Raw genomic sequence first — 26,740 nt, forward strand, 5'->3', positions numbered from 1 at the left:
GCTTGGTCAAGTACTGGCATGCAGAGCTAATCTGTTTAGAGGGATCCAGATAAACATTAAATTTTGCACAGCTTTACTTCTGCACCACTAACTTCTGTATTCCACTAACCATCTCATGGAGGAAAGAGAAGCACATTGTGTCAATGTTTTTGGGCAATGGCCTTAATAATATGCCTTATGGTCAGCCCTGAGGTAATCATGGAATAGATGATTACTTAGAGTAGATGATTCCCTTTCAACTGGAGCTACTCTGTTTTCTATGAGCTCTGGCTCTGTTGAAAGAAATACATATTTTTCACTTTGGATTGTACAGTTCACTGAAGAGACCTCAATGGTGGAGTAAATATAGATTCTGTGATTTGTTTGTGATTCTGTTTGAAAACTTGGCTTTTTTGGAGATCTGGTATGTTCCAGATAGTCCTGCTTACAGCATACACTCTATTTCTAGGAGAACAATTTGTCTCCTGGCACTAAGATAAGGCTGTCCTATAAAGCAAAATGTACTAGATATGAGTTCAAATTCTACCAAGCAAACACTGCAATAAGGTCAGGAAAAATGTGAGATTCTGGCATCTAAAATCTTTGGTGTATTAAGAAAGTCTTTCTCTAAAGTACTCTGAAGCTACAAAAAGGGGCAATAGAAGTTTTTTTGGACTAGACTTGAAAGTTCAGAGATGATGAGAAGATTTTTGTAGGAGAGAGTGAGTAAAATCCACAGTGTCACTCATCCTCACAGGGAAGAGAGTCCTTTGGAACTCAGGTCATGGTATTTATTGCTCATGACTTCAGAAGTGTTTTGAGAATTTTTGTTGGAGACTTAAGCCAAGCCTTGGAAAAGTTTAGCTGCTGAGTGCTACATCTAAGAGCCCACCTCTGAGCCTGTGGCTAGTGCAAGATAGCTCTTGTCATGCTTCTAGCCTTCATTGGTTGTTGAAGGGTAAGAAACAACATCTGGAAGTTGCCAAATGGACATCCAGGGCTGTTATTTGCAGTGTTTGTCTGTGGGGGATTATTCGTCTTTATGCTGTGCACTAGCTCGTACGTCATAGCCATTATGCAATGACTCAGAGTGTATAAGCTGAGTTTCCTTCACTGTATTTAAATATTTTAACTCTTTTCAAAGCACTATCCATGCCTCCAGCCAGGAGGTTCATGAAGGAATTCGTAGAGACAGTCTCTTATCACTGTTCCAAGTTGTTATCCCGGAAATTATATAATATTTATGGATTTGCAAGATCTTAATGTGTTGGGGTTTTTTTTTAATGACTCAAAGAAAAAAACTGAAAGTATTTTGGACACATCTACACTTCAAATACTTAGAGATGGGTGGGGACTTGATTATTTAGCTGGATTTTGTGAAGATTTAAAACCCTAGTTGTCTACATGGAATGCCAGGAAATGCAGACATTTTAAAAGATGTATATGTGTGTAAATATGTTTAAATTTCTAAAACTATAATAATTCCAGAAGCATAAAATTGGCTGTAGTCCTAGTTTTTCAATTAAAAATAGTAGTGTTAGAGATATTGAGTGGATTCTCATGGCTTTAAAACGGTTTTACCAGATCCTTGCTAGATGTTTTTCTTATTTAGTAGACTTTAAACATTTCCAAGAGCTCATTATTCCCATCTCTAGGGATGAAACTTTGCAGACAGCTACAGTTATTGTACATCTTTCCTGGCTTTTTTGAGGGACGTGGGGGAGGGAAGCAGTGTAATGGACATGTGTTTCCTGACCAAAAATCCATCTCTGTGTCAATGTCCTATGATCATTTGAATAAGAAACTGAATAAATTCAAAAACAACAGAAAAGTATCCCGTGACTACAGTAGCTAATGTCTTAGTCCAGATGATTTAACATCCTAAATCATATAGGGGAGGAATGTAGAATGAGGAGAGACCTTTTTCTGCTATGTTTGTCAGATTGAAAGAAGTTTGCAGAACTAATCTCGGTTCACCATCTGATCCTAATTTTTTGCTGAATTCAGTTTATCGCTGCCTGTCAAAGCCCTGAAATAAAGGAAAACAAAAAGAAATTGGCTGGCTTTCTGTGTAAGAAAATATTTTCTGAATCCTGGAGGAGTTTCTTCCAGAACTCTGAAGGAGGATGTTCAATAGCGGTGCAATACCCTACTGACAGCACTCTCCATGCTCAGTTGGTCATCCTTTGATAAAGTAATTGGGGTCAGATGGCAGCTCTCCAAAAGCTTGTGAAAAACACATTTTACAATTCATTGTCATTAATATAAATCACATAAATTTTAATTTTTGCAGCTTATTTGAGCTCAAAAAATTAATTATGAAAATACAAGACAATTGTAGGATAGATGAACATTCAGATATTTCCTAGTGTTTGCTACTATAGTAGCTTACCATTTTAATCTGTTAAATGGAATGTTCCAATTGAATGTGTAATTAAGTAAATAAGCAGTTTCAAAGTATAACACTTATTCTCCTTTGTGCCACACTTATTATTTGTCAACCTGTCTTTCATAGCTTCTTGAAGTGGAAGCAATGTTTTTTTCATTACTTTTGCATTGCTTGAGCACATGATTCAATATGATACAGGATTAGGAAACAGTTTTTGGTTTTTGTCTATTGGCAGTGAGTAGAGACATTTCCTATTTACTTTCTATTTTTTAAATTTTAATATACAGATGATCCTGCCAGTATGAACAAATCTTATGATATAATCATTCTGACCTTATTTATATTTTTAGCTGCTAAAGCCTACCACCAAATAAAAATATCATTCAAACTGAGATCTAAGTCTGTCTTTGTCCCAGAAAGGTGGAATTTGGAAACTGAGGATCAAGGGTAAATACAGATGCCATGCTCTCAGCTGTCTTGAATAACAAGAAAAATTATCAGCAAGAGCCTTTTCATTAAGGAGACCCAGATGAGATTCTTTGATAGTACATGACAGTTTACATTAGAGTAACATAATTTGATAGCATAATTCTGATTATATTCAAGAAGTTTTGGATTGTATGCATCCGCTGAATTACAACTAGCAAGTGAGGGATGGATTTTTGAAGCCACCTCAGATGCCACAGTGAATGTGAACATGCACATTTAGATGTTGGTCTGATACTCTACAAGTTGGAAGCATCATTCAATCTATTATTTCACATTTCTTCATAAAACCTTTCCCCATGCAAGCATTTCTTCCCAGAAGGGTGATCATGCATATGTGTATTTGCTTCTGAATGACTGGAAGAAAAATTATTCTAATACCTTCCTTCTGCTTCCTCCCACATTTCTGAAAAAAAATAAGTATTTTGAGAATGTTGGGTCACACAGGGCTTTTGTGGATGTTCTGTGCTTGGCGTCACTTGAACATAGCCTTTAAAAAGGTCATGTGCAACTACAGTCATGTGTATTAGGTGACAGAGCAAATAGCCTTCAGAGAGGTGGCTGAAAGAAATAGGTAATAATATTAACATAGAATAAGCATAATTAACCTTTTACTTTTTAGACTATGTAATCTATTACTATAAATACATTATCAGAAAACTTGCAGTCATAGGAAGTACACAGAAAAATCAAAAGCTCTGCTTTATGATATGTAATAATAATTGCCATGCTAAGGAAGCTCAAGCTGAGCTTATTTATTCTCAAGAAAGCATTACAGAAAAAAAAAACACACCTGATTTTATTTATTATGCACTTCATTGCATAGTGTAGACATTTCATAGTAAAATACTTTGCCATTTTTTTCTCACATGCACATATTTTTTTCTGCAAAACCTGTAAAGTTGCATTACCTGGCACTCTTAAACTCCTCTCAGTAGGTGCTACACTATTCTCCATATAATACACTCAAATAGTGAATACTCAAGTAGACCAAGTAATTCTATGGATATTAACATTTCAATATTCACTAGACAGCAAAGACTGAAAGTCCGATTATTGGCTAATGAAAAAGAATATTAACTAATCTTAAAAGGCAGATGGATCTCTCATAATACATCATGAGCAAGGAACTTACTGAAGTAACCAAGATATATTTTTTGGGCAGGATAACCTGCAAATACCTATCAGTTCTCTGAAGTCATTGGAATACATATATGTATTAATGACTTTAGATCATAAAAGTCATAGAATTTACCAGTAATTACAATTTACAGAAAGTTTTTGTGTCAAACACCAAAATGAGAATCTGGAATGAGTATAAAACTTTCCTTCCCTTCAATCCTTCTAAAAAGATGTGACTTGGGTCTAGTTTCAGTGTATCTTCAATGGTGTTTGAATCCTATAGGAATTCCAACAGTTAATCTCCAAAAAAACAATTTACAATTTAACAAGTCCGCTAAAATATATACAATGATTTATTGTTAAAAAATCAAAGATACAAGTGAGTTATCTTGGAAAAGCAAATAATATGGTTAGTAATAGAATTTAGAAAAACCATAAAAATAATTCTTTTGAACTATTTGGTGCATCCTACTTTTGCAGTCTGCTGTAGGTGGTATCTGAGCCAGCTAATTTAAATGCACATATATTCTGCAAAGTCAATATGCCACAGCCTTATCCAAGGATTCTGGATTAGATGTTCTAAACATCCTGAAATAAAATCAGAGTAAAAGTACATCTCAGTGTGCTGCCCATATAATGCAAAATGGTATCTTAAACATTAATTTCTTCCTTCACTCTGTGACAGACATGGGGAGACCATTTGCTCTACGTCTGATGTTCCCTGGAGAAAGTACAAATAGTAGTGTGAAAAGGATAGGTAGTATTTGGCTTACCAGAGGATTACAAACAGTTCTGAGAAGCATGCTGCCACTTATTTTCTCACTTAGTCCCTGATTATAAGAGCTATAATTTTATACAGTGTTCTTTCAAGATCACTGATATAATCCCCAGGATCTCGAATATTTGAGGAGATGATGTGGAGGAGCCATTTAGAACTTCTAACCACCTGTTAAAAACGTTAAAATAGAGTTAGAACACTTTAGGGACCTTAATTTAGTCTCCAATTAACCTTTTTTCCAGTCATTTTTAATAAATATTTGAATATAAATTTACCAGTGAGATTGTCTGGACTGAAAAGTTTGAACTTACTTCAAAGGCCGTTTTTAAGAAAGCTAAATTCACAATGATAAAGAGTAACCAAAGTCACTAACACAGGTGGTAAGGATATGTCGTGTAGGTGAGCTGGAAGTGTTGCCAGTTTTTCAATGTAAAATAGAATGTTCATACTCTCCCTTTCTCTTGGGATTCCAAATGCCTCTGTTTCTGCAATGAAAGCAGGAGTAGCTGTTACTTCTTTATGATGACTTCTGGAAAAACTTTACCCTTATAAATACACCATTTTATTGAGCTTGAGTATTCCAGTTCTGTGGCAAAGTTCATAAACATTCCTCCAATTTTTTCCCAGTAAAAATCTAATTAGGAGTGATTTTGAAGTTAATACATGAAGTCTTAACTTTGTTTAAATATTAATAGTGCTGGCAACTTTCGGAGTGTTGAGGAGCCATTAAAGGAATTTTGGGTAATCTTTGAAGCTTTACTCTGTGTGGAGCTTTGAACATTGGGACTTAAGTAAACCCTGTCAGTAAAGTAGAAAAATATGTTTAGCTTGTAGTAATAAAATGTGATCTTCCCTTAAATTCTGGATGTTATTTGCAAAACAATTCTTACTTGAGTACTTAAGAAAAATGTTGTCTCAGTTTTGTTTTCTTTTTTACCTTTACATAATACCAAATTTCTTAAGGACAAATTTTTGTTTAAAAAATTTCTGATTAGTTCTGAACTGATTTTGTATGGTCATTGATCTAAGAAAGCTTTGGGACTTTTTTAATGTGTGGACCACTCCTTTCCTGGTCCAGAATAACTTAAGTCAATCATCACATGTGAAATCAGAGAGCAACCAAGCAGTCACAACTTGCTTTTGTGATACTGATGTGAGTAGTCACAAACCCAGGTGTGCTAAGGAAGGTGCAAAATGTGCTGTAATTGAGTGGGAAGTGCTCCAGTTTAGGCCAACCATCACAAGTCTAGGAGAAGTGTGCTTAAAGACAGTTATGTAAAGCCTGTGAAGCCCTCCTGAACGTCTACTAAATTTTATTTTCTTCTGAAAGATAATGATTTTCTTTAGCTTGCTGATGCCAACTGCTGCAGATTAAATGTGCATTTATTAGCTTGGGTTGCAGTTTCACTTGCAGAGCTGATTGGAAAAAATTTTTTATACAGAATAGTAAATTTCTGGCCCAAAAGTGCCTGGCACTTTTATCTTTAGAGAGTATCTGATACTCCTACAATCAAGCAAGGAATGGAAGTTATAATCCAGTTTTTCATTATTTTGCATCAAATCTCTTTAGGGAAGGGCAGAAAGAAGTAAGAATGCTGTCTGAGGAATAGCAGTTACCATTCTCGGGACCTAAAGAGTTGAAAACATGCTTACATTAATTTTTATAATGTTATCTGGTTTAGGGTATCTTACGTGTGATGTGCACTGGAAATGTTACCTATTTTTATTGATATTTAATTTCTGCTGAGTAGCACTGAGGTGGAAAATTACATGGCACTAGCAATGCTACTCAAACAGAACCCACCCATCTTCTCCAAAGTAATAGTGCTCTTCACCTCACTAGGATGTATAGGACCCTGGGCGTAGTTCCTTTCTGTGTTTATGTTTTATTGGAATAGATTCCAAAACATTCATAGTCTTGAATATTTTCCTTTATGGATTACAGTACTTTCTGGCCTTTGTGATACAAACCGGGTTTTCTTCTAGGTGGTCCAAATGTTGCTGCCAAACTCTCCTTCCTCTGATGTGCTGTGTTCACACTTCCTCTGGAGAAAATATCTTTATTGACTTTCCTATATAAAAAATAGATTTTATTCTGTCATGGTTCTACATAGCTTTATTGCTGCCTCTACTTCATCTCTGTTTGAGTTATGCAACTCTGCCATCTTTGATTTTTTCATATTTTGCTTAGGAGAATTGGTGGTTTTTCTCCATTAATGTGAAATACCTTTCCCTGCTACATCTGCAGTGCAACTTTTCTTTGTTTCTTTCAGATAGCCATTCAAAACCTACCTCTTGTAAGCCCTTTTAGTCATCCCACAGAGTGCTGAGAATGTCAGTTAAATGTTTGGAGTTCTATGTTATTTAAGCATTTTTTTTTAGCCATGTTCAGTGTATTACAAGTTTATATAGACAGGACATATTTTTTGTGAATTGGCCTTCTACATAAAATGAAGTATTTGATTAGAATCAATTTGGTTTGATATTTAAATATTTAACTACAGACATCATAAATCATCATTATAGTGCTAGTTACACTATAAAGAATATAAAGATGAGATTGCTCTATCCATACTTGATAATCCCTTATCTGTTCAGACCTTATTTATGTTAACCTTTTTAACTGTGATAGTTGCTCAGCACTAGCATATGTCCATTAGCTATGGATTTTTTTTTTTCTAATCCAGAGTAATATTTCTTCCTTTTGATCCTTGGTTTATAAATTTACATTTGTGAGGAGACTGGGAGCTTCACTGAAGTCCATTCCAGTGAAGCAGCAGCTCATAGGTGTGTACAAATATTGAAAGGCAGGGTTTAAAGTAGACTGAGCTAAGCTGTTTATAAGTGGTGCCCAATGACAGGACAGGAGAAAATAAGACACAAACACTTTGCTTAAATTTAAGAGACATTTCAGCATTGAAAAAAAACACATTTTACTGTCAGGGTAACTGAGCCTTGGCACAGGTTTTGATGCCTCAGATTTTAGCTTTTATATTTTTCAGATTGTATTCTGCTTTAGTGTGTAAGTCTAGGCTTCATATTGGGGGATAGTAAGCTCTCTTCACAGAATAGGTAGACAAAATAATTCCTTCTGTAGCTGGGGACCTAGGACAAATGATCCAAATTTCAGGCCCAAGAGCAATGATGGACCACAGATAGAAAAGAATAAGGATGGGACTTCATGGGCTAAAGCTGTAATTGGACAATTAGCTCCAATATGCAAATGGACCAAAACTTATACAAATATGAGCCCTGTGACCTGTTATCCATTTTGTGGCCATTTTGGGTTGTGCTGCCCAAGGTGTATCCATTGAGGCCTCTTAATAAATACCTACTTTATTCTTTTGCTCCATCTAGTCTCTGTTCTAGGTCAGCCTTCAGAAGGCATCAGCTTCCCAGAGAAGTTGTGGAGTCTCTGTCCCTGCAGGGAGTCCAAAAGCTGTCTGGATGTGTTCTGCCCAGCCTGCTTTCATTGACCCTGCTTGAGTGGGTGGGTGGTAATCTCCAGAGGTGCCTGCCAGCCTCAGCCATTCTGTGATTCTGTAATATTCCACTGTAATAGTCACAGTTCCTCAAGTCAAGCAATATGCTGTCTAAATAATGCTTGAATACAGTAAACTCCCTTTTTCTTAAAATTCTACATTCTCCGTTTCTTCAGTCTAACCTCCAATATGCTTCTTTTCTCTCAAGTGCAATTTGGGTTGCAGGTACATAAGATATTTTAATGTTTTAAAAACACCATCAAGAATTTGGAAAGGAAGAGATGTGTTTCCTAAATTATCAAACAGTACAAATATTTGGAGTGTATATCATCTATCAGAAATGCTTTAAGTATTCCTGTTAAAGCCTCCTTTTGACATTTCTGAAAGCTCATTACTTCTTTGCCTTTTAACAGTCAAGATGAAGGCTGTCAGTGGTGGAATTGAGATTTCCATCTGTTCATTATACCTTAAGTAGCAGAGGGAAAGAGCAGATGTGCTGCCCCAGGCTTTCTACTAATTTGGCTATGCAGCTGCCTCTTTTATTTTGGGAAAAATACCTATAATCTCATACAAATATAATCAAATATGTAAGGAAATACAGTCATCTTGGTTCAGTCTCCTAAGACTACTTAGCAATCTTTAGATTCTGGCAAAAGATACAATATCTTTTCCAAAAAGGCATTGCATTTGCCATAATCACTCAGTCCTGATTCACTGAGGCATCAAAGCAGACACTTAAGTTAAAGCAAAGGAGTAGTCCTCTTGACCCAAGCTGGAATTCTCATACGTTTAAATAAATATCTTAAGAAATTAAGTTTTTTAAAGTAGTATCTTTCCATGCTATTAGATTCAGTTAAATAAGTACAATTAAAAATTATTAGGAAACTTTCTGGTGTAGGATTATCAGCCAAGGATCTCTCTCTCTTCTTCTTTTTTTTTTTTTTTTGGCTATAATCTAGACCCTTCTCCACTTTGGAAAGTGGAAAAAGTTGCTGTCTAGGCTGTCTGAATATACGAATGTTCATTCTCAAGAAAATTCATCTCATATAAGCAAAATGCCACACACAATCAATGCAAATCTGATTTGTCCAGACAAATTGAAAAATTGAAACCTTTACCTTTCCAAGAGCAGCTCTCCTTTTCATACAGAAATCTGAGAATGTGTCCAGAGAAACATCTCTTGGCCTGGATTTAGGAATCTAGGCTTCTTGGAATAGATGATTCCACTAATCACAGTAATTATGAATAGCAATACATATAATACCGCATCTTTCATGCTAAAAGATCTGTAGAGGAATTCCCTGTGACAGCTCTTGTTGCAATTGTGTGCAATTGTTGACCACTGTTCAAGTGCTGCTGTACTTATTTCTTTTTGGTGACTTTTGCAAAATTAAGAGCATTAAAAATCTAATTTTTTGGGTGTGCAGATGCATACCAACACCATGGCAAACCTCAGAACTGTGTCCTTATGGTATTTTTCTTGGCAAAGTAAAATTGCTGACAATCTTAACCAGGCAGTAATAATCAGTAACTTTTAAAGATTTCAGTTGTGAAGTAACCCGGAAACACCAATTTTAAACCAGGTTCAAAATATTTTAAGTTGTGTAGGATGACTTATCAAACAGTGTAATGCATTTTGCATGCTCTTTTTTGATAATAACAGTTCTTTTTTGGTTTAGCATAAAGCCATTTAATTAAAATTTAAAAAGTAAGCTTGAAGGGTTTAACAAAGACCAGTCTGTCTTCTGGGAGGGCAAAAAGTGACACACACCTTTAGTTACAGCTAAAGATTCATGAGGAATAAAACTGCTTACTATTTCCAGCTGTGATGGATTTCTTTCTTGATTCTCTGTTTTTCTGATTTAGTCTGCTCAGACACTTGACCAATCCATCTGTTCAGTACCATTCCTTCCCTCAGCCAAAAATGTAACAGTGCCAAGTCTCTAAAGAAGAACTGAAGAAGCTGAAAAGAAAAGAAAAAAAATCTTAGGTCATCTGTTTCAAATCTGCACTCATCTAAGTGAATGTAAAACTGAAGGTAATTTGAGATTGTTCTTTGGTCTAAGTCACAGTTAAATCAGCTAAGTGGTAACACTGGAAAAAGCAGTAGAATAGGTAGGAGACAAGTGGAATTACATTTTCAGGCTCCGGGAGTTTTACTTTTGACTTAGGTGGGGTCAGGATCAGGTAACAAGTGAAACAATACGAATTCATGAGAAACGGTCTCAGTAATTCAATTTACTGTTTACTTCAAATTCACGTGGAACCATTTTTCCCTAAGGAGGAAAACTACCAAAATTTACAACATAGTTTTCTGCCTCTTCTGATTTAACCTGAGTGTTAGACAAGCAATCATACCTCTGCATTTGTGGAAGTTTGTGGTGTATTTTTTCATGGCGGTGATCTGGTCTGCTGGGGCTGATGTTTGGGTATGTCAAGAACTGAGTCAAAGAGTTTGGCTCACGTCTGACTTTGTGAACTTTCAAGAGTGTAATTTATTTGTATAATGTGTATTATGCTTTATCTCAGTACTGTGTCATCTGTCCACCTTCCTGCTGAGAGGACTGTCTCACAGAGAGGAGGAGGCATGACACAATCCACCATAGGAAATAGATTTGACAGCACTCAGTGAAAGTTCTTATGGAAGAGCGAGTGTTAAGAGTACTCAAAAAAGTTTAATATCAAAAAAGTTGATTTTATTAATCAGACTCATACCTACATATTCAAAGCATCAGCATGTTTGTGTTTATATGGTCTGACCAGGGTTGCTCATGAGTAACACTGAAGGCAAAAGTGCCCTGGTTGTCACACCCTCAATGCTTTCTCTGGGCTTCTTGTGATAAGTGGTGATAGATTTGATTTTATACAGGTCTTCCATGCCTTTAAGATCCAGCAGCTGTTCTGGCATGCTTATTTTGCCTCAGGGTATTTCTTACTTCAGCCTTCATAAATTTTTTTGTGTCTGTATGTCCTCATGTTGAATTCCTTCAGATTGCAATGTGACTTCCTCCTTTGCCTGTAGGATAAAGAGTGGCATAGGCGATGTGCTGTGGTAGGGATTGTGGCTGTTTCCAAGGTGCAGGTGTCTTTGCTCTGGACTTACTAGAGCTCAGTCCTGCTTATCTTGCTGTATATGAGACATTTTAAATTTTGCTTCAGTTGGCTTTTTTGTTACCTTTGTGTGTCACTGTTTTCAGCTCTGTTTTGCTGCTGCTTCCAGTAGTACACACATTTCCTTTCATACTTCATTCACACCACCCTCTCTAATTCAGTTACAAAAGGTCTATAGATGTGAACTGGAAACATCCAAGTTACGATCAAGCCCAGTTCCTGACAACATTGCTGTGTGCTATACTTTAGAACAAATATCAAAATCAAAAAATAAAAAAGAAATAGGTTTGCAACAAGAATAAATAAAATTTTGCAATGTGTTAACTTACTTCTTTTGCTGCCTTTATATATTACAATCCTAAGACATTTAGGAGTTAATCAGGTATTGAAGCAGAAGAAATCTAGTTCAGGTTTACTAGTGAGCATCCATATTAATCCTTCAACAGCACTTTGAAAATGCACAAAAACTTAGAGTGGGTGTGTTTAGAACTGTTGTCAATTTGTTGTCTTAGTAGGATGGACTTCGAAAGACTTCAATTTAAAGAGCAAGTAGTCCCTGCTACAGTGTGATGCAACCACACAAATGGCTGATGACAAATTAGGTTAAAAACAGCAACCATCCTTTTCTTGTAGCAAGTTAATGATTTAATTACCTTTTGTCTTAAGAGAATCCCATTATGTACATAGAGCATGACTGTGGGCAGAGAATCTGGTTTTGCTCCTCTGCTTATGAACAGCAACGTCTAGGACCACCACCCTCAAGGCCTTCCTAAATGAGCACTGCTCTGTTCCTAAGCCTTTTTATTCCCAGGGCTATGAAATCCACACCTGGAGCAGTGCTGTTGGTTGTGGGGGGAAAAAAGGGAGACAGTTATGAGTCATCTCCAGCCCATTCTCCTCAGTACTCCTGGGATAGAAAGGCCATGGAAATGAATACCACATCTGTTCAGGACAGGGAAGGAGCAAGCAGAAGAGTGTTAGAAGCACTGGTAGAATGCCAGAGCACTGTGGTTGTGCCAGGGAACAGTAATATGGAAACCTTTAGTAGAATTTTATTTCCTTAAGAGAAAATGAATGAAGAAAGGGTCTGCTGCTCGCACTGGGGTGGGTGCTAAATGCTGCCATCTCCCACATCTCCGTGCCTACTTTGGATATGGACTGAGCTCATTGAGGAAAGGATTGGTTTGGAAACAGAAAATGGCTATGAAAAACAGCCCTATGCAAGTGCTTGCTTTCTGTAGCTAAAATAAAACCAGTGCTTGCCTACAGGGGAATAAAAAGGAATTTTAAGCAGAGTTCTTCATGTGGAAAGCAGAGAATGCTGACAGTTTCTATTAAGTTCTCTAGAAAATCTCTTCCTGTGAAGAATGTCCTGTCTGACTTGCTGGTCCAATTCAGGACAGAAAAAGTTATTTGTAATTTAATGATACCTCTTCTAGAAAGGTATTTGCATTGTAGAACTGGCTGGAGCTCAGTGCACCTTGGACAGATTTTCATCCTGTGCAGCTGTAGCACATCAGGCTGTTGGAGAGGCAGCATGAGTAGTACCATCTGCTTCAGTGGGGCTGGGGTGCTTGCTGGAGGGTATCTTATTTGGGCCACCTTTTCCATAGAATATACGTGTAGTATTAATTGTGCAAAACTCTAACCCCCTCGTTCAATTGCACTGAATTTAAGCAGTGGGTTTCAGTTGTAGTGGAAGAGCAGCTGGCATGGATGGATGACCTCATTGCAGCAGTTTCATTGCCTTGTGAAATAAAGATACCTCGAAGGAGAGGAGGAGGAGAAGGCACTCTGGTCCTGTTAGAAGGGAGGGCAGGAAGGCATCCAGGAAAAACCCTGGCACAAAGAGGAGTTTGTAGCAGTGTTCTTTATGCTTTAAATCTGTTTTGAACAGTGGATAGATGGTAATGAGCAATCTTACAGCATTTGGAGTGGGGAGGAAGGAGATAATTTCCGCATTGTTGTGGTGCACTATAAATGGTTCTAGCTGGAAGGGCAGCTGCATGACGCACAAGGCAAGGAGCACAGCGCCAGTGTTGTATCATTTTGGTTTGCTCCTTCTTAGGAATGGGGGGCAGCAACCAATTCTGATGGTTTCTAAGGTTTTTTAAGTTCCAGGCATGTATGAACACATATTAAAAAAGTAGTCAAATAGGAGTTTGGAAGCTCTAAAAATCTAAAAAGCAACCACTTGTTCCATTAGGAAGGTTTCCAAAACAATGGCTGGCAATAAGAACAAATGATCCAAATATACATCCAGAAAACCTTCTTAGCTGTAGAAATAAGCATGGATTTTACTGATCATATGGTTTGAATTCAAAATTATGCCCAAACTTTTATAGCTCCCACTGTCACCAAAAGCCAGATTCTTGAGGGTTTTCCCTGTTGAGGTCTTAAGAGCACTGAGTTGCCAAAATACTTGAGCTGTATATTTGGGATGGTTATAGAGCTGTAGACATTTTTCTCCATCCTGTTACATGAACTCCACAGAATTATTTGGAACATTAACGTTGTTGTCATAGACAACTGAATATAAATTTACCTATAAATGGGGGAAACTTAGCTAAGACTGTCACAAAAATATGTTGTAAATTGGGAAAAGAACTGGAGACGTTTTTTGGCAACCATGTTATTCAGTGGGATGGTTCGTTTTAATCCATTGTCCAGCATTTGCCTCCCATACTTGATGACAAATATGATGTTGCATGCTTGCCACCTTTTGTCTGCATTTTCTCTTCATAACAAAACAAAGGAAATATGGCTTTGAACTTCTTTCCAATTGGATCCTGATTCAGACTGCCTGTGTGACTTGGAGCAGGAATCTAAAATCCAAGTACAGAGAAAGGCGTGGGTGACAAAACAGGATTTACAAGGGGAAACAGTGATCTGGATTATCACTTTCTAGAGATAATTTATATTTGTTTAATCAGCTACTGCAGTGACACATCCTTAACAGACAGAAGAGAGGAATTCACAGCAACAAAACACTTGCCTGCAAAAGTCCATCAGTCCTAGGCGGGACTCAAGCCAAGCTATTGCTATCAGAGCACAAAAATATTAAAAAATTAAAAAATTAGCATTAGTGCATTTGTTATGGTTGCACACTGAGGAGTAATGTCCACAAGATTTTTTTTTTTAGGGTTTTTTTAGTTTTTTTTTTAGTTTAGTTTTTTTTGTTTGTTTGTTTGGTTGGTTTTTTTTGTGTGTTTTTTAGTTTTAGCAGTGTAGAATTCGATCTCATAATTTCTTCTGGTTAAGACAGTTGTTTCCCAGTGGATAGGTTCTTTCTTCCATTTACTTGTACCACCTTTCAGTATGAACATTCATGTTGGCTACATGTTCCTCCATATCCCCAGTTATCCCCTGTGTAACCCTGGGTCAAAAGCAGTGATAGCAGGATCTGGTTTGAGCAAGCCATTAGGCTTGAATCACATATGTTTTATGTGATTCATATCACTGAGTCAGGTTGGAAAAGACCTCTGAGATCATCAAGTCCAACCTATGATCAGACAGCACCACATCAATTAGACCATGGCACTAAACACCTCTAGGGATGGTGAGTCTCTCCTTAAACAGCACCAGGGATGTTCATTCCACCACTTCACTGGGCACCCCATTCCAGTGTCTAATCACTTCTGTGAAAAAATCCTCCAAATGTCCAACCTAAACCTCCCCTGGTGCAGCTTGAGACTGTGTCCTCTTATCCTGTCATTGTTTGGTTGTGAGAAAAGAGGCTGACCTCAGCCTGGCTACAACTTTCTTGTGGCTGGTTGTAGAGAGTGTTAAGGTCACCCATGAGTCTCCTTTCTCCAGGCTAAAGAACCCCAGCTCCCTCAATTGCTCCTCACAAGACTTGTGTTCCAGTTTCTCCACCAATTTCACTGCCCTTCTCTGGACTTGCTCCAGCACCTCAATGTCCTTCCTGACTTGAGGAGCTCAGAACTGGACACAGCACTTGAGGTGCAGCCCCACCAGTGCCAAGCACAGGGAAACAATCACTGCCCTGATCCTGCTGGCCACAATAGCTGATACAAACCAGGATGCTATCGGCCTTCCTGGCCACCTGAGCACATGCTGGCTCATGTTCAGCCACTGTCATCTGGAGTCCCCATGTTTTTTTCTGCTAAGCAGCTTTCCAGCTGCTTTTCCCCCAGCCTGTAGCCTTGAATGGAGTTGTTGCGACCTAAGTGCAGAACATGGTGCTTGATCTTGTTGAACCACATACTGCTGTGTTGGCTCGTTGATCCAGCCCATCCAAATCACTCTGCAGAGCCTTTCTGCAGATCAACACTCCCACCCCCATTTGTACAGCATTGTAACTGAAGGAAATGTCTACTTTCTTCAGGAACTCTGCTGCTGGTGACATATTCAAAATAAGATCGTTTTTGTTTATGTTGGAGGTCTACAAATCTTCAAATTTCAAAGAGGTGTCCTAAGGTGTATGACTATGAAGTTTAGCTACTTAAAAAAGCAGTGCACTCTGTTCTTTCACACGATCATATTAAATAGGTAGTTTACTACTTTTAAAATAAAAGTAGTCTCTTAGAGAGTTTTCTGTCCTGACAATTTATTTTAATTTTGTCTCCTAATCTTTTTAACATAGCTAAAGTTGCTGTCTTTTAACATGCTGCCTTTTAGTAGTCAACCACAGTCACTGAATGGTGGTTTTAAACGTGATGATTTTGTTTGTAGCACATCTATTACTGGTGTCTGGACCTGCCTCATCAGGCACTCTGTATATCATCAGAGTAAACTCAGTGAGCATTGAGGTCAGTCTGTGCTACATCTAGTATTGGTGGAAGATGTTAAGATAGTCACATTTTAGGGTAGCTGCAGGCTTTGTTTTCTCTTTTCATAATGTTTGAAAGACAGTATGACTCACAGAACTGTAGTGGCCCACAGTTGCTGGAATTTGAGTGGCTTGAAAGGCACAGCAGGGTTTGATGACTGCACATGGACAAACGCCAAAGTGCTTGTTTCCCTTCTCTTCTCACAATCATTTGTGTTCCCTACCCACCTGTAAAGAGGTGCAGATCCAAGCCAAAAATCTGCAGTGACAGCAGGCTGCTGTCAGGTGCAGAGAGGGCACGTTCTGCTTCCATGAGGGTTGATTCAAGCAGTTACTCTTTATAGTGCAGAAGCCATTAAAACTAAAACTGTTCATCAGAGTATGAGAAGGGTGGAAGGTTATTGCAGAGTGATACAGGAAGGGAAGTATTGGTTTAGGTTTTGGCTCAACTTTCTGCTTTAAGTGATTGCGATAGTAAGATGTGGGAGTCATAGAAGAATTGGTGGCTCTTTTGGTATGGTCACCACTTCCAGAACTGTGTGGCATCTTTGTAGTCAATTCCTTATTGCTAAGGCATTTTCTGGAATGCCTGTTATTAACCATTTTGTATTACCTCATGTGTATGTCTCATCTGTTAGTGGTTTTGAGAGCAAGAATACTCCAAGCAGAGAAACAGTGCATCATTTTCTTGTCTCTCAAGGGTGGCCAGCCACTGGATTTGATTAGACTTTTTTGAGAACATAGACCTAAAAATTCACAAGTCTTATGAGGTACTGCTAGTTGTGTGCAGCACTGAAGTCTCAGGTTTTTACCTGGATGTCAGGTGTTACATGTGCAATGCAGAAGAATGCTGCTTAGAAATTTTTCTGCTATAATACCATTATCTCAGAGGCCCAGGGTTAGACTGCCTGCATTTTTTCCATTTTAATTAAACAGCCACAATATCTGGCTCAGATAATTAATATGGATAATGTGTCCAGTGTAGGATGACTATTTTCTACAGTGGCACTCTTTTAATATAACTCACAGGGAGTTTTCGTCTTTGTCTATGAAGATAATGGATATGAAAACAGAAAAATAAAATGCAGATGAGAAAATGGAATGTTATATATAGTAAAATAAAGAAACAGACCAGCCTAATGGCATCCAAGAAATACATATAACCAAGCTCCAGGATTCCAGAGTGATAATCCCATTAGTTTCATACTATTATGCAACGGTCAACTGCTGGACCCTTATGGAGTCACAGAAATTTATGTCAGAAACTGAAGCAGGTTATAAATTTAAATTAATTAGAAATTAACTCTAGTTTTTTATTTGAACTCAGTTGTGATTTGCAGTACTGGACTTGCCAAATTTTCTTTTAAGCAGTTGCCTGTCATTATGCTGCTGAAGAAGTCCAGGTTTTTCCATCAAACCTGAAGATGTATTTATTTTCAGCAAGGATTACCATTCCTGCCAGTGGAATCCCCATAGATTTGGCTAATTGTAATATGGCTGTAAATATGTGTTTTCCATGGAAATGAGTTTAGTCACAGGAATTTTTGTCTTTTTTTTTTTTAAATACCGATAGCTTTGCTTAATGTAGTTGCCAAACACATATAGTTTAAAGAAAAACTCAATGTATTTACACTGAACTGCTCACTATATGTATGTATTACTTTTCTGGACGAAGCATGAATTGAGAGCTCGTTTGTCTCTCATGGATTTGTGCTGTTAGCAAATAAGGAAAGCCTCCTTTAGCTCAATCAGGATGTGTGCTGCTGAGATCGTGCCCTCTGCAAATAAATGTCTGTGAGCTTGACTCCAGTGTTTATGTAGTTTTTGTAGATATATTTTCATTGCTTTGTGGGCTTTTTTTTGCTTGTGTTGTAAGAAAGTAATTGAAAATGCCATACTGGTGACTGGTATGCAAAGAATCCAGAGACGGTACTACTAAAAATATATATAAAGACTGGGCGATATTCACAAGAGCATGTAGTGACAGGACAAGGAGGAACGGCTTCAGACTGAAAGTAGGAATAGGTTTGATACTGGGAAGAAATTCATTACTCTGAGAGTGGTGAGGCACTGGAACAGGTCACCCAGAGAAGCTGTGGATGCCCTGTCCCTGGATGTGTTCAAGGTGAGGTTGGATGAAGGTCTGAGAAACCTGATCTTGTGGAATATGTTCCTGCCCCAGGCAGGGAATTTGAACAAGATGATCATTAAGGTCCCTCCCAATCCAAACCATTCTATGATCTATAGTGATCTATAATATTAATTTAATTTAACTTCTTACTAACTTTCATTTTAGGACTAACCTTACTGGAACAGCAGGGTAATTGTTTACTTGGGTAGGTATTGACATACAAATCTAGTGCCAGGAGTCTTGAGTTTCCATATTAAAAAAAAAATACAACCACAGAATTATAGGGTGGGTTTATTTGTTTACTAGGTAATTGCTCAGTGGAAACTTCTGTTGAGATGTCTGCAGAGGTTGAAGGCCTTTTCCATTGATCTTCTATTCATAACTTAGAACTGAGTAAATACTATTAGTAGTATGATTATGCCTTCTAAATAATCTGTATGAATGTAAACATAACGAATATAACAGAAACATCTTGAGAGTTGTATGATTCACATTATACTTGCATTCAAAATCTGACCACAAATGTTACTAGCACTTAAATGTATAATTTTGAAACTCTTCTAACATAATGCATATTTTCTTGTTTTTCTAGATATGGAATGAACTGCCTCATTCAGTTTGAGGATTTTGCTAATGCCAATGCATTCCGCCTCCTGCATAAGTACCGTAACAAGTATTGCACTTTCAATGATGACATTCAAGGTGACAAACTTTTTCTCTTCTCTTCCCTGTTCCCACAAGCCAGAAAAATAAGTCTTAATTTCCAGAGGAGAAAAAAATCTATCAACTTTATTGTGGTATTTATAGATATACAGGTCACATTTTGCCTTGGGATTTCTCAGTATGGATTTTTGATGAGCTGCATTTGCTCTTAACCTTTCACTTCTGATTTACACCTCATACTTCATTTAGATGTTCATTCTTCAGGTTTGGATTTTTTTTAATAGTTTAGTATGTGAATGGCTTTCCCCATATAAATTACTGACTTCTTTGAGCAAATGTCAAAGCTCAAACCTGGCTATACGTTCTTGGTTTTTTGCCACTTCAGTGACCACTGCTTCACTATTCGTCCGTGCAACTGGATTGATAAATGTCAAACTGTATTTCAGTTCTTAATCTAACAACTCAGTTAAATATTCATGCAATTTTCCTCACAGTCTCAGTTTTAGACAGAAATTATTCCCTTGACTCTCTTTTTCCCATCTGAATAATTTGTGGCAGCTGGAAAAAGGAAAATATCTAGAGTGGGAAATGTCAACAAGGGGGATTTCCCAGTGCTCAATTTAAACAGGCATCTTGTCCCTCCCTCCTGAGAAGACTGGCAAGTAGGGCTGAAGTGGTGTATGCTACTACTCGGGTTGCCTTATATCTGCTCAGGAAGAGAGCACTGGAAAATAACTTTCTCTAGGGAAGTAAGTGTATAACTTCCTCTAGGGCACTGGCTCCCATCCTTGAGAGGAGTCTGGAGTCAGATGAGCTGCTAGAGAGAGTAACCCAGAGAGGGCGTTCAGTTTCCAGCTGCCTCTTATCCCTCATGTTTCCTTGGGTATATGAGGTCAAAAATGGAAGTTAACCTGTTTTCATTTCTCATGGCTTTCAGTGACACTTTAAACCAACTATTAGGAGCTGGAATTTTCCAGAAGTCTTTAGAGTCATGCTTGGGACCTAGGTCATATTTCAGTGACTCAGAGCATGGCAGTGGATTCAACTAGCCCTTGTCTTTCTGGTGTTAGGGACTTGACTATCCACATGAACCGTGTTCCTGTTATAAGCCTGGCTGAATTCTGCTTCTGCATCTGAAACAGATTATGGAGGACAACCTCCCAGATGGGAAATAAACTAATTACAAAATGTCATTTCCATTTGTAAGAAGCATGGTGCTTCCTACCCTGGAGGGTCTGAGTGTAGTCATGGCTACAGCACTTCATTATAGGAGGCCAAACTGCATCTGGACATTTCCCTGGTTGTTTAGAGGTCCAGTTCCCACAGGGAATTCCCTTTCCTTGCAGGATGAAGGTCCTTAATCCAAATCAGAAAGAGACTCAAGTAGAATGTGGTTTCAGAGAAATGGGAATTTTTCAGCAAAAGTGTACCAACTATGGGTAAACTTACTTGACAAGGCCTTTTGTGTGTTTGCATTTTCAAATCACTTCATTCTCTCTCCTGCACATTGCAAGGAGGTGTCTTGATGTTCAGAAGTGTTGGAATGTATCCCTTTGGCTTTTGTCTCAGCTGCTGTAGCAGCTATTGGCCTTCCTTAGAAGTGCAGCCATTTGCAGTCTTTTAATTTATTCATTTTCTGAAATCTAATTTGTGCTTTTAGGGCCTTTGATATTTTCACAAACAATGCCTGTGACTTTTGGGTGATCTCCATCCTTAATATTTGTGTAGCTCCCAAGTGGTGAAAGTGGATGCATTTATTTCTGGTCTCTGTCATTTGTCATCATATCTGCAGAGTTACCTTTGGTAACTTTTTATTTTTTTTAATAACATGTCATCTTCTCCTGTAATGTGGAAGTAGAATAACAGCCCATTGATCTTTCATCACCCTTCCTCTCCCAACTTTATAAACCCTAAGGATCTTTCACCTAGCAACTATAATGATAATGGATGGTGCTAACTTCTTTATCAATCCTTTGAGATTTTCAGATTATAAATAGCATGACTTTTTCCAGGCTACTTGAAAGAGTGGCTTCTCTATATGCAAGTTGTATTTTCCACAGCAGAAGATGACAAGTAGTGCCAGGCCAATAAAAGCAAAGAAACATAACACTGCATCTAATTTGCCATCATCTTCTGAAGATAGTGCTTACATGGTATTTTAAGCACAGTTTCTTCTAGTACTAATATTTTTTAAGAGAAAGATACTTTAAGATCAAAAGAAAAGTTTAATATCTTTCATAGAAAGGCTTGAGGATTTCTTTCTCTATATAAGATATTCAGAGAAAGGATCCTTATATATCTTAGTGATGCAATGAGGACCTTTTAGTATCTCAAGTCTAAAAAATACCCTAATATATGATCCTGTTTTCTGACAGACACTAAAATAGATAAAGAATACATGACAAGCTGCATGTACCTATCTGCAAGTATTGACTTGGACAAATGCAGTTGCCCTCTCTTAGCTCACAGCTATTTACAGGTCAGCCTGGCCCTAACTGATGATTGCAGAACATTTGGAAAAAGTCTGCCAAAACACTGATCACAGAAAACCACTAAAGATTGGCCATTAAGGATCACCTGTAAACATATTTAAGAATTTCTGGAAACAGTCTCAATCTCTGCTACAGTATGGTCACATCCTTTACACTGGAGAAAGCTTTGTAACTTTTTCTATATTACCTCTCTGTATACAATGAATTGAGAGCAAAGGTGAACAGGATTCTGACCAAATGAATAATAATAAAATTATTATAAATGAATAATAATAAAATTATTCATACTTTAGCATATTAGAAAACCTCTTTGGCTTTGGATAGGTGATTAATTTCTTCCATCTAAAATTACAATAATTTTTCCATATTTGTATTTTCAAAATATCTTTTTACAAACACAATAGCAATGTTTCCTTAGGGAGAAAATATTCACTTTTTCCCTTGGATTCCATCTGGTTTTTTTCTAACCACAAATCAGCTTGATGTTTTTTTTTCCTCTCTCTCTGAAATACTGAGACAGATTATTGGAAATTAAAATCAGATAAAGCTTTTACTTAAAACAAATACTTTTATCTGGTTTTAACTATTAGAGAAATTTTTCCAAAACTGAGAGGGGTTTGATCATAATTTCCCATATGGGAGAAATAGGAATTAATTTTGTAATGTCAAACTTCACAACATTTAGAAATTCCTGAATTAGGTCAGATTGCTAGCTGTGCTCATCTCCAATATATTTAGGAAGGAGATGTCATAAGAAATGGGTGGAATTTTCTAAAAGATATGATATGTGATGTTTTTTTTTCTTTCCAACTTCTGCCTGGGAATGGACCCATGGGGCCTGTGTCGCCAAACAAATCTGTTTCTCAGGATGAGAGATGTTCTCTGTGTGACCGCCCTCAAAGGAAGCAGGCTGGGATTCACAGTTTAAAAATTTCCTTAAAGAAACGAACCAGTTCCCTTGCCTGCTGCAGGGAGATTGAACAAGTCTCTTAAGATCTGCTAAAACCAAAGTCCTAGGCACAAGGCAGTGCTGAAAGCCTGCTTGTGCATGGGATTGGTTGGGCCACACCTTCCTGCCCCTTGCAAACCCAGGGTGCCGTAGTGCTCCCTTTCCACACCCATTTTGACTTTGGTGAGTCTGTTGAAGGAGTTTTTGCTACTTGGGCACAGTCAGTTTGCATGTCTTAATAGATGTGCATTTTTCCTTTGGTGCACATGGTGCACCTTGTGGTCGCTTGTTGCAGTCATTGCTGATCTGGATACATTTCATATAATGGCATAAATTTCTCTAGCCTTCCTGCCTCTATGTTGGTGAATTATTTCAATTATTGGAATTGTTTTGATAGTTTTTCCCTTCTGTACTTAAAAATTGTCTCAATTGACAATGACAAACTTCTGTAGTATAAGACAATCTATGTAAAATAAGTGCTTCTCTGCTCTGTAATGCTGGAGTTACAGTTCTTGTAACTTCACTGTGCCCACAATTGCAGTGCTTTCCCCCACAATGGATACAGGGCCTGTATTTTATGCCAATAAAAATATTTACATGGAGAGATTGCACTGGATTGGAATTAACTGCGGTATCCATCACGACCTTAGATGTCATTCGTTTTGAACAGCTGTGTTGTTTGATTGCATCAACATTTTATGAAAAGAAAGAGACGTAAAGTAAAAAATGTAGACCACATGTAACTTAATATAATTATTTCATTTTACATTTTATTTTAAATATATGTTGAGTGTTCAGCTGACTGCCATTTGAATAACTAGGAAAATTATACCTGGAAGTTATGTTGTGACCAATTCAATGTTAAATCAGTGCCATTCTCAGAAATCAGAATTTCTGTGTTACAAACATTGTCCTTTTTAAGACTCTATTATTTTAACATTAATACAAAAATTTATACATTTGGTACCTGGAAATTTCAGTTCTTGAAATCAAATTGTAGAGAAGATTTTGGATTTGTTGTTATGGCTGTGGTGGGCGTGGAGCTTCCAATTCTTTCTCTGACCAAGATTTTGAAAAATGCAGAGTGGAATGACATGTAATAGCTCAGGCATTTATATCTCAAATTCTGATAAGATATGCAAACTGTAGAAAACTTCTTTCATAGGCATGTGCTTTACTTTCAGAGACATTGGCTTTCAAGTGAAACATGCTGAGATTTTAAAAATGAAATAATTTTTTAAATAAAATAATTTTTTAAAAATCCTATTAAGACATATGCTGTAGGGTTATGTGAAGTATACTTTTCTTTCGGTATATTCAGGATATCACCTCTTTGTTACTCAGTGGTAAATTTACATTGAAATCAGTATGTTTTCAAGTAAATACCCTACTGTAGCTTTTGTATAATTTTCCATGTGTATGTACAAGTATTCCTCTGTTTCTTTTTTTTTTCCTTATTATGGGCTTAAAAAAGAAATCCATTTTTCCCATGTTCAGGGCAGCCAGCTCCAGGTGGCCCTGCTTGCTTCAGCAAGGAGTCACACTAAATGCCCTCCCAGCTTCAGCCAGCCTGTGCTGCTGGGTCTCTGTATCCTTTTCCAAATATGCCAAATGGTTGGTGTTTTAGACAAGCTACATTCCTCCTTGCCTACAGCCTTTCCCCTCTTTTCACTGCCTGCTGCAGAGCCGGGCAGTGTGCACACACAGCTTTGAAAAAAGGAGAAAGAGCAAGAAAAAGGAGCTCCCATCTGTTCAAAGAGGGGCTTTTTCAACTACCCACAGCTATAGCATTTGCCTCTAGCAATTTAGATCTCACCTTTTTCATAGAATTTTTACTCCCCTTTTTCCCTGTAAATGTAGGAGATGGGAATGGATTTTTTTCCCTGGCACTCTGTGAAGTGCTATTTGGGTGGCTGGCAATGTTAACATGTGATTTCTGTAATGCTTTGTATTGAGAAATATGAGTTCTACTTTTACCACTTCCTAATCCTTTAGTCCAGAATGAATATCTCAGATTTTTGTGCTGCAGAAATTTTGTGCTGCAGAAAATCTCTCTTATGGTTTGCTAGTTTTTAAAATGAGATAGTTAAAATTACATAAAGGAACTACTAACATTTGATTACAAGTTTTATTTTTTGAAACTTTAAATAATGAACAAAGGCTTTAGTGCAATAAGTCCTTTCTCACTAATTTAATTTGAATTTCATCCAGTATAAATTAAGTGCTCATTCCCAGCATTCTGGGGCTTTTTCTCTCTTTTTTTTTGTTCAGTTATATCTGCTGAAAAAGTACTCTGTGCTCCCAAGCATTTATAGTATGTCAACCCCAAAAGGCTGTGGATTTCTGTTAACATATTCATGCTCAGTTGTGCAGTTTACTGTAACAAGCCTAAAGAATCTTGCACAGAAAACAAAGACTTGGTATACAATAGTGTACCTTGATGTTTCACATCTATTGTGTTTATACAAGACATGACTTACCTGCCTAGAAAGCTATAAAGAAATGTTTACTGTTGCAGCAGTTGAAACTGCTTTAAGGAAAATATCCTTTGTTAAATTTGCTTTGACTAATGTTCTAGAAATCTGTGGAGAATAGAATGGGTTTTCAAAATCATACCCTTGAGAAATGTCTATTTTATCCTGCACAGAAGGGATTTAACCTGTGTTCTGGCCAAGCCAATTCACCCCTTCCTACAGTGATGACAGTCAGAAAAGTGACAAAATCCTGTTTCTGCCTCGTGATGTCCACAAGAAGTGGTTTGCATCTGCCTTGGCAGATGAATGTGAATTGCATTTTGATTCATTTCAAAAACTCGAGCCAGTATTCAGGGTGAAATTTAAGGTCATGGCGTTAGTCAGAGCAGTTCCAGTTAAATAGATCTGCTGTTCAGGCTGCCGGTGCCCCTTTTCAGTGGGAAGGAGTAAGGGAAGCTGCTGACGAGGAGTGATGACAGCTGCTGCCAGCAGCAGTGACAGTGGGTTCAGTAATCTAATAAAATGGGTACTATTTCTTTAGAGTCAAAAGACTGAATTAGAACAATTCGGTGCAAACTGTGATTTGAGAGAAATGTCGTATTTAAGCCTTTATCTATTGTTAATATAACCTCTGTTCTGAATCACCCTCATAATCAACATACAGGTAACACCCTATGCAAATATTCAATGCAAAATGTTATTGATATTCAGTGCAGGATTTTATTTATATTCCGTATATCTTCTGTTTTTCCTTAAAGCAGAAGATCATGTAGTGACAAAGTTTGTAAAAATATCCCAACTGGTAATGCTTAATGGGAGTCCATTTTTCTGGCTAACAAGCTTAACAACAGTACATCAGCCATGAAGATAAGTGGTATCCCAGCATTCTCATTTGTTCTAAATCTCTGGTGTTTCATTTTGACTCTGTCGCCACAAAGCGGCTTGAAGAGCAGCTTTCATGGCTCTCTGAGAACTCCTGTGATGGGGACAGGGTGCTGTGGTGGCCACAACTTCAAGGAAAACAAGGATCTTAAAGTGTTCTAGCTCAGCTTTCCTTTCCAGGAGACCAGAATGATGGTCCTAGAAAAAAGCTGTGTTATGTATGCTCCCTCCTCCTCCTCCTCCTCCTCCTCCTCCTCTGCAAGCACAGCTGTGTAAAATAAAATAGGAGAAAGAATTTGGCATCCGAGACCATGGGGTTTTTTTCTTGCTAGTTATGAGGATTGTTTGGTAGAGTACCAAGGGAAACTGAGAGCACACTCTGACTTCTCTTTTTTGCCATTTTTGGTCTTTGCCAGCTTGGCACTTGCCAGAGGAAGACTTAATTTCATCTGGGAAAGAAACAAGCTAGTTCTTGGAGACTGTGGGGTGGAAGTGTCTCAGCCTGATGGTTATTGTTCCCAAAGCCATGCCTCAGAGGAGCCATTTTTAAGATATTTTATTTATAAATCAGGGACAGAACAAGTCATAAAAATGACTAAAGAAGTAAAAAATGCCAAATTTGTATGGTCTAATCATTATGTGGGTTGAGAACAAGGTGTCCTGTATTTCTGATGATTGAAGTGAAAAGTCATAATCAAAAGCACTTAACAAATATAATTCTGAAGACACATGTTTTTTAGCTGTTTAAGTGGATTTACTTCAAAAGTGACTTTTTAACGTTAAAATGTGTTCTTAAATTTTATTGAGCATTACCTTTTTTTTTTGAAAAAGTATCCATTCTTGAAACTCAGATGATCCTACCTACAAACCACAGATTCAAGCCCAGCCTTCAATACTCAAATGATGTCATTGAATAAAAGGTTTACCCAGTACCAGGCTTCTTACTACTTCTGTTCTTTTAGGTCCTGTAGTTTTAGCTACATATATTTGAAAATCAATGATCTGTGTGC

General features: G+C 37.5%; 1 protein-coding gene across 1 annotated transcript in view; it reads left to right on the top strand.

Moving 5' to 3' along the window:
- ME1 (malic enzyme 1) overlaps positions 1-26,740 on the top strand; it is a 153,222-nt gene that overhangs the window by 98,080 nt on the left and 28,402 nt on the right. The window contains exon 7 of the mRNA XM_021546100.3: positions 18,863-18,972. Coding sequence (XP_021401775.2) covers positions 18,863-18,972 — 110 coding nt within the window. The remainder of the gene's footprint in view (positions 1-18,862; positions 18,973-26,740) is intronic.

This window comes from Lonchura striata, chromosome 3, assembly GCF_046129695.1.
Source record: "Lonchura striata isolate bLonStr1 chromosome 3, bLonStr1.mat, whole genome shotgun sequence".
Taxonomy (NCBI): domain Eukaryota; kingdom Metazoa; phylum Chordata; class Aves; order Passeriformes; family Estrildidae; genus Lonchura; species Lonchura striata.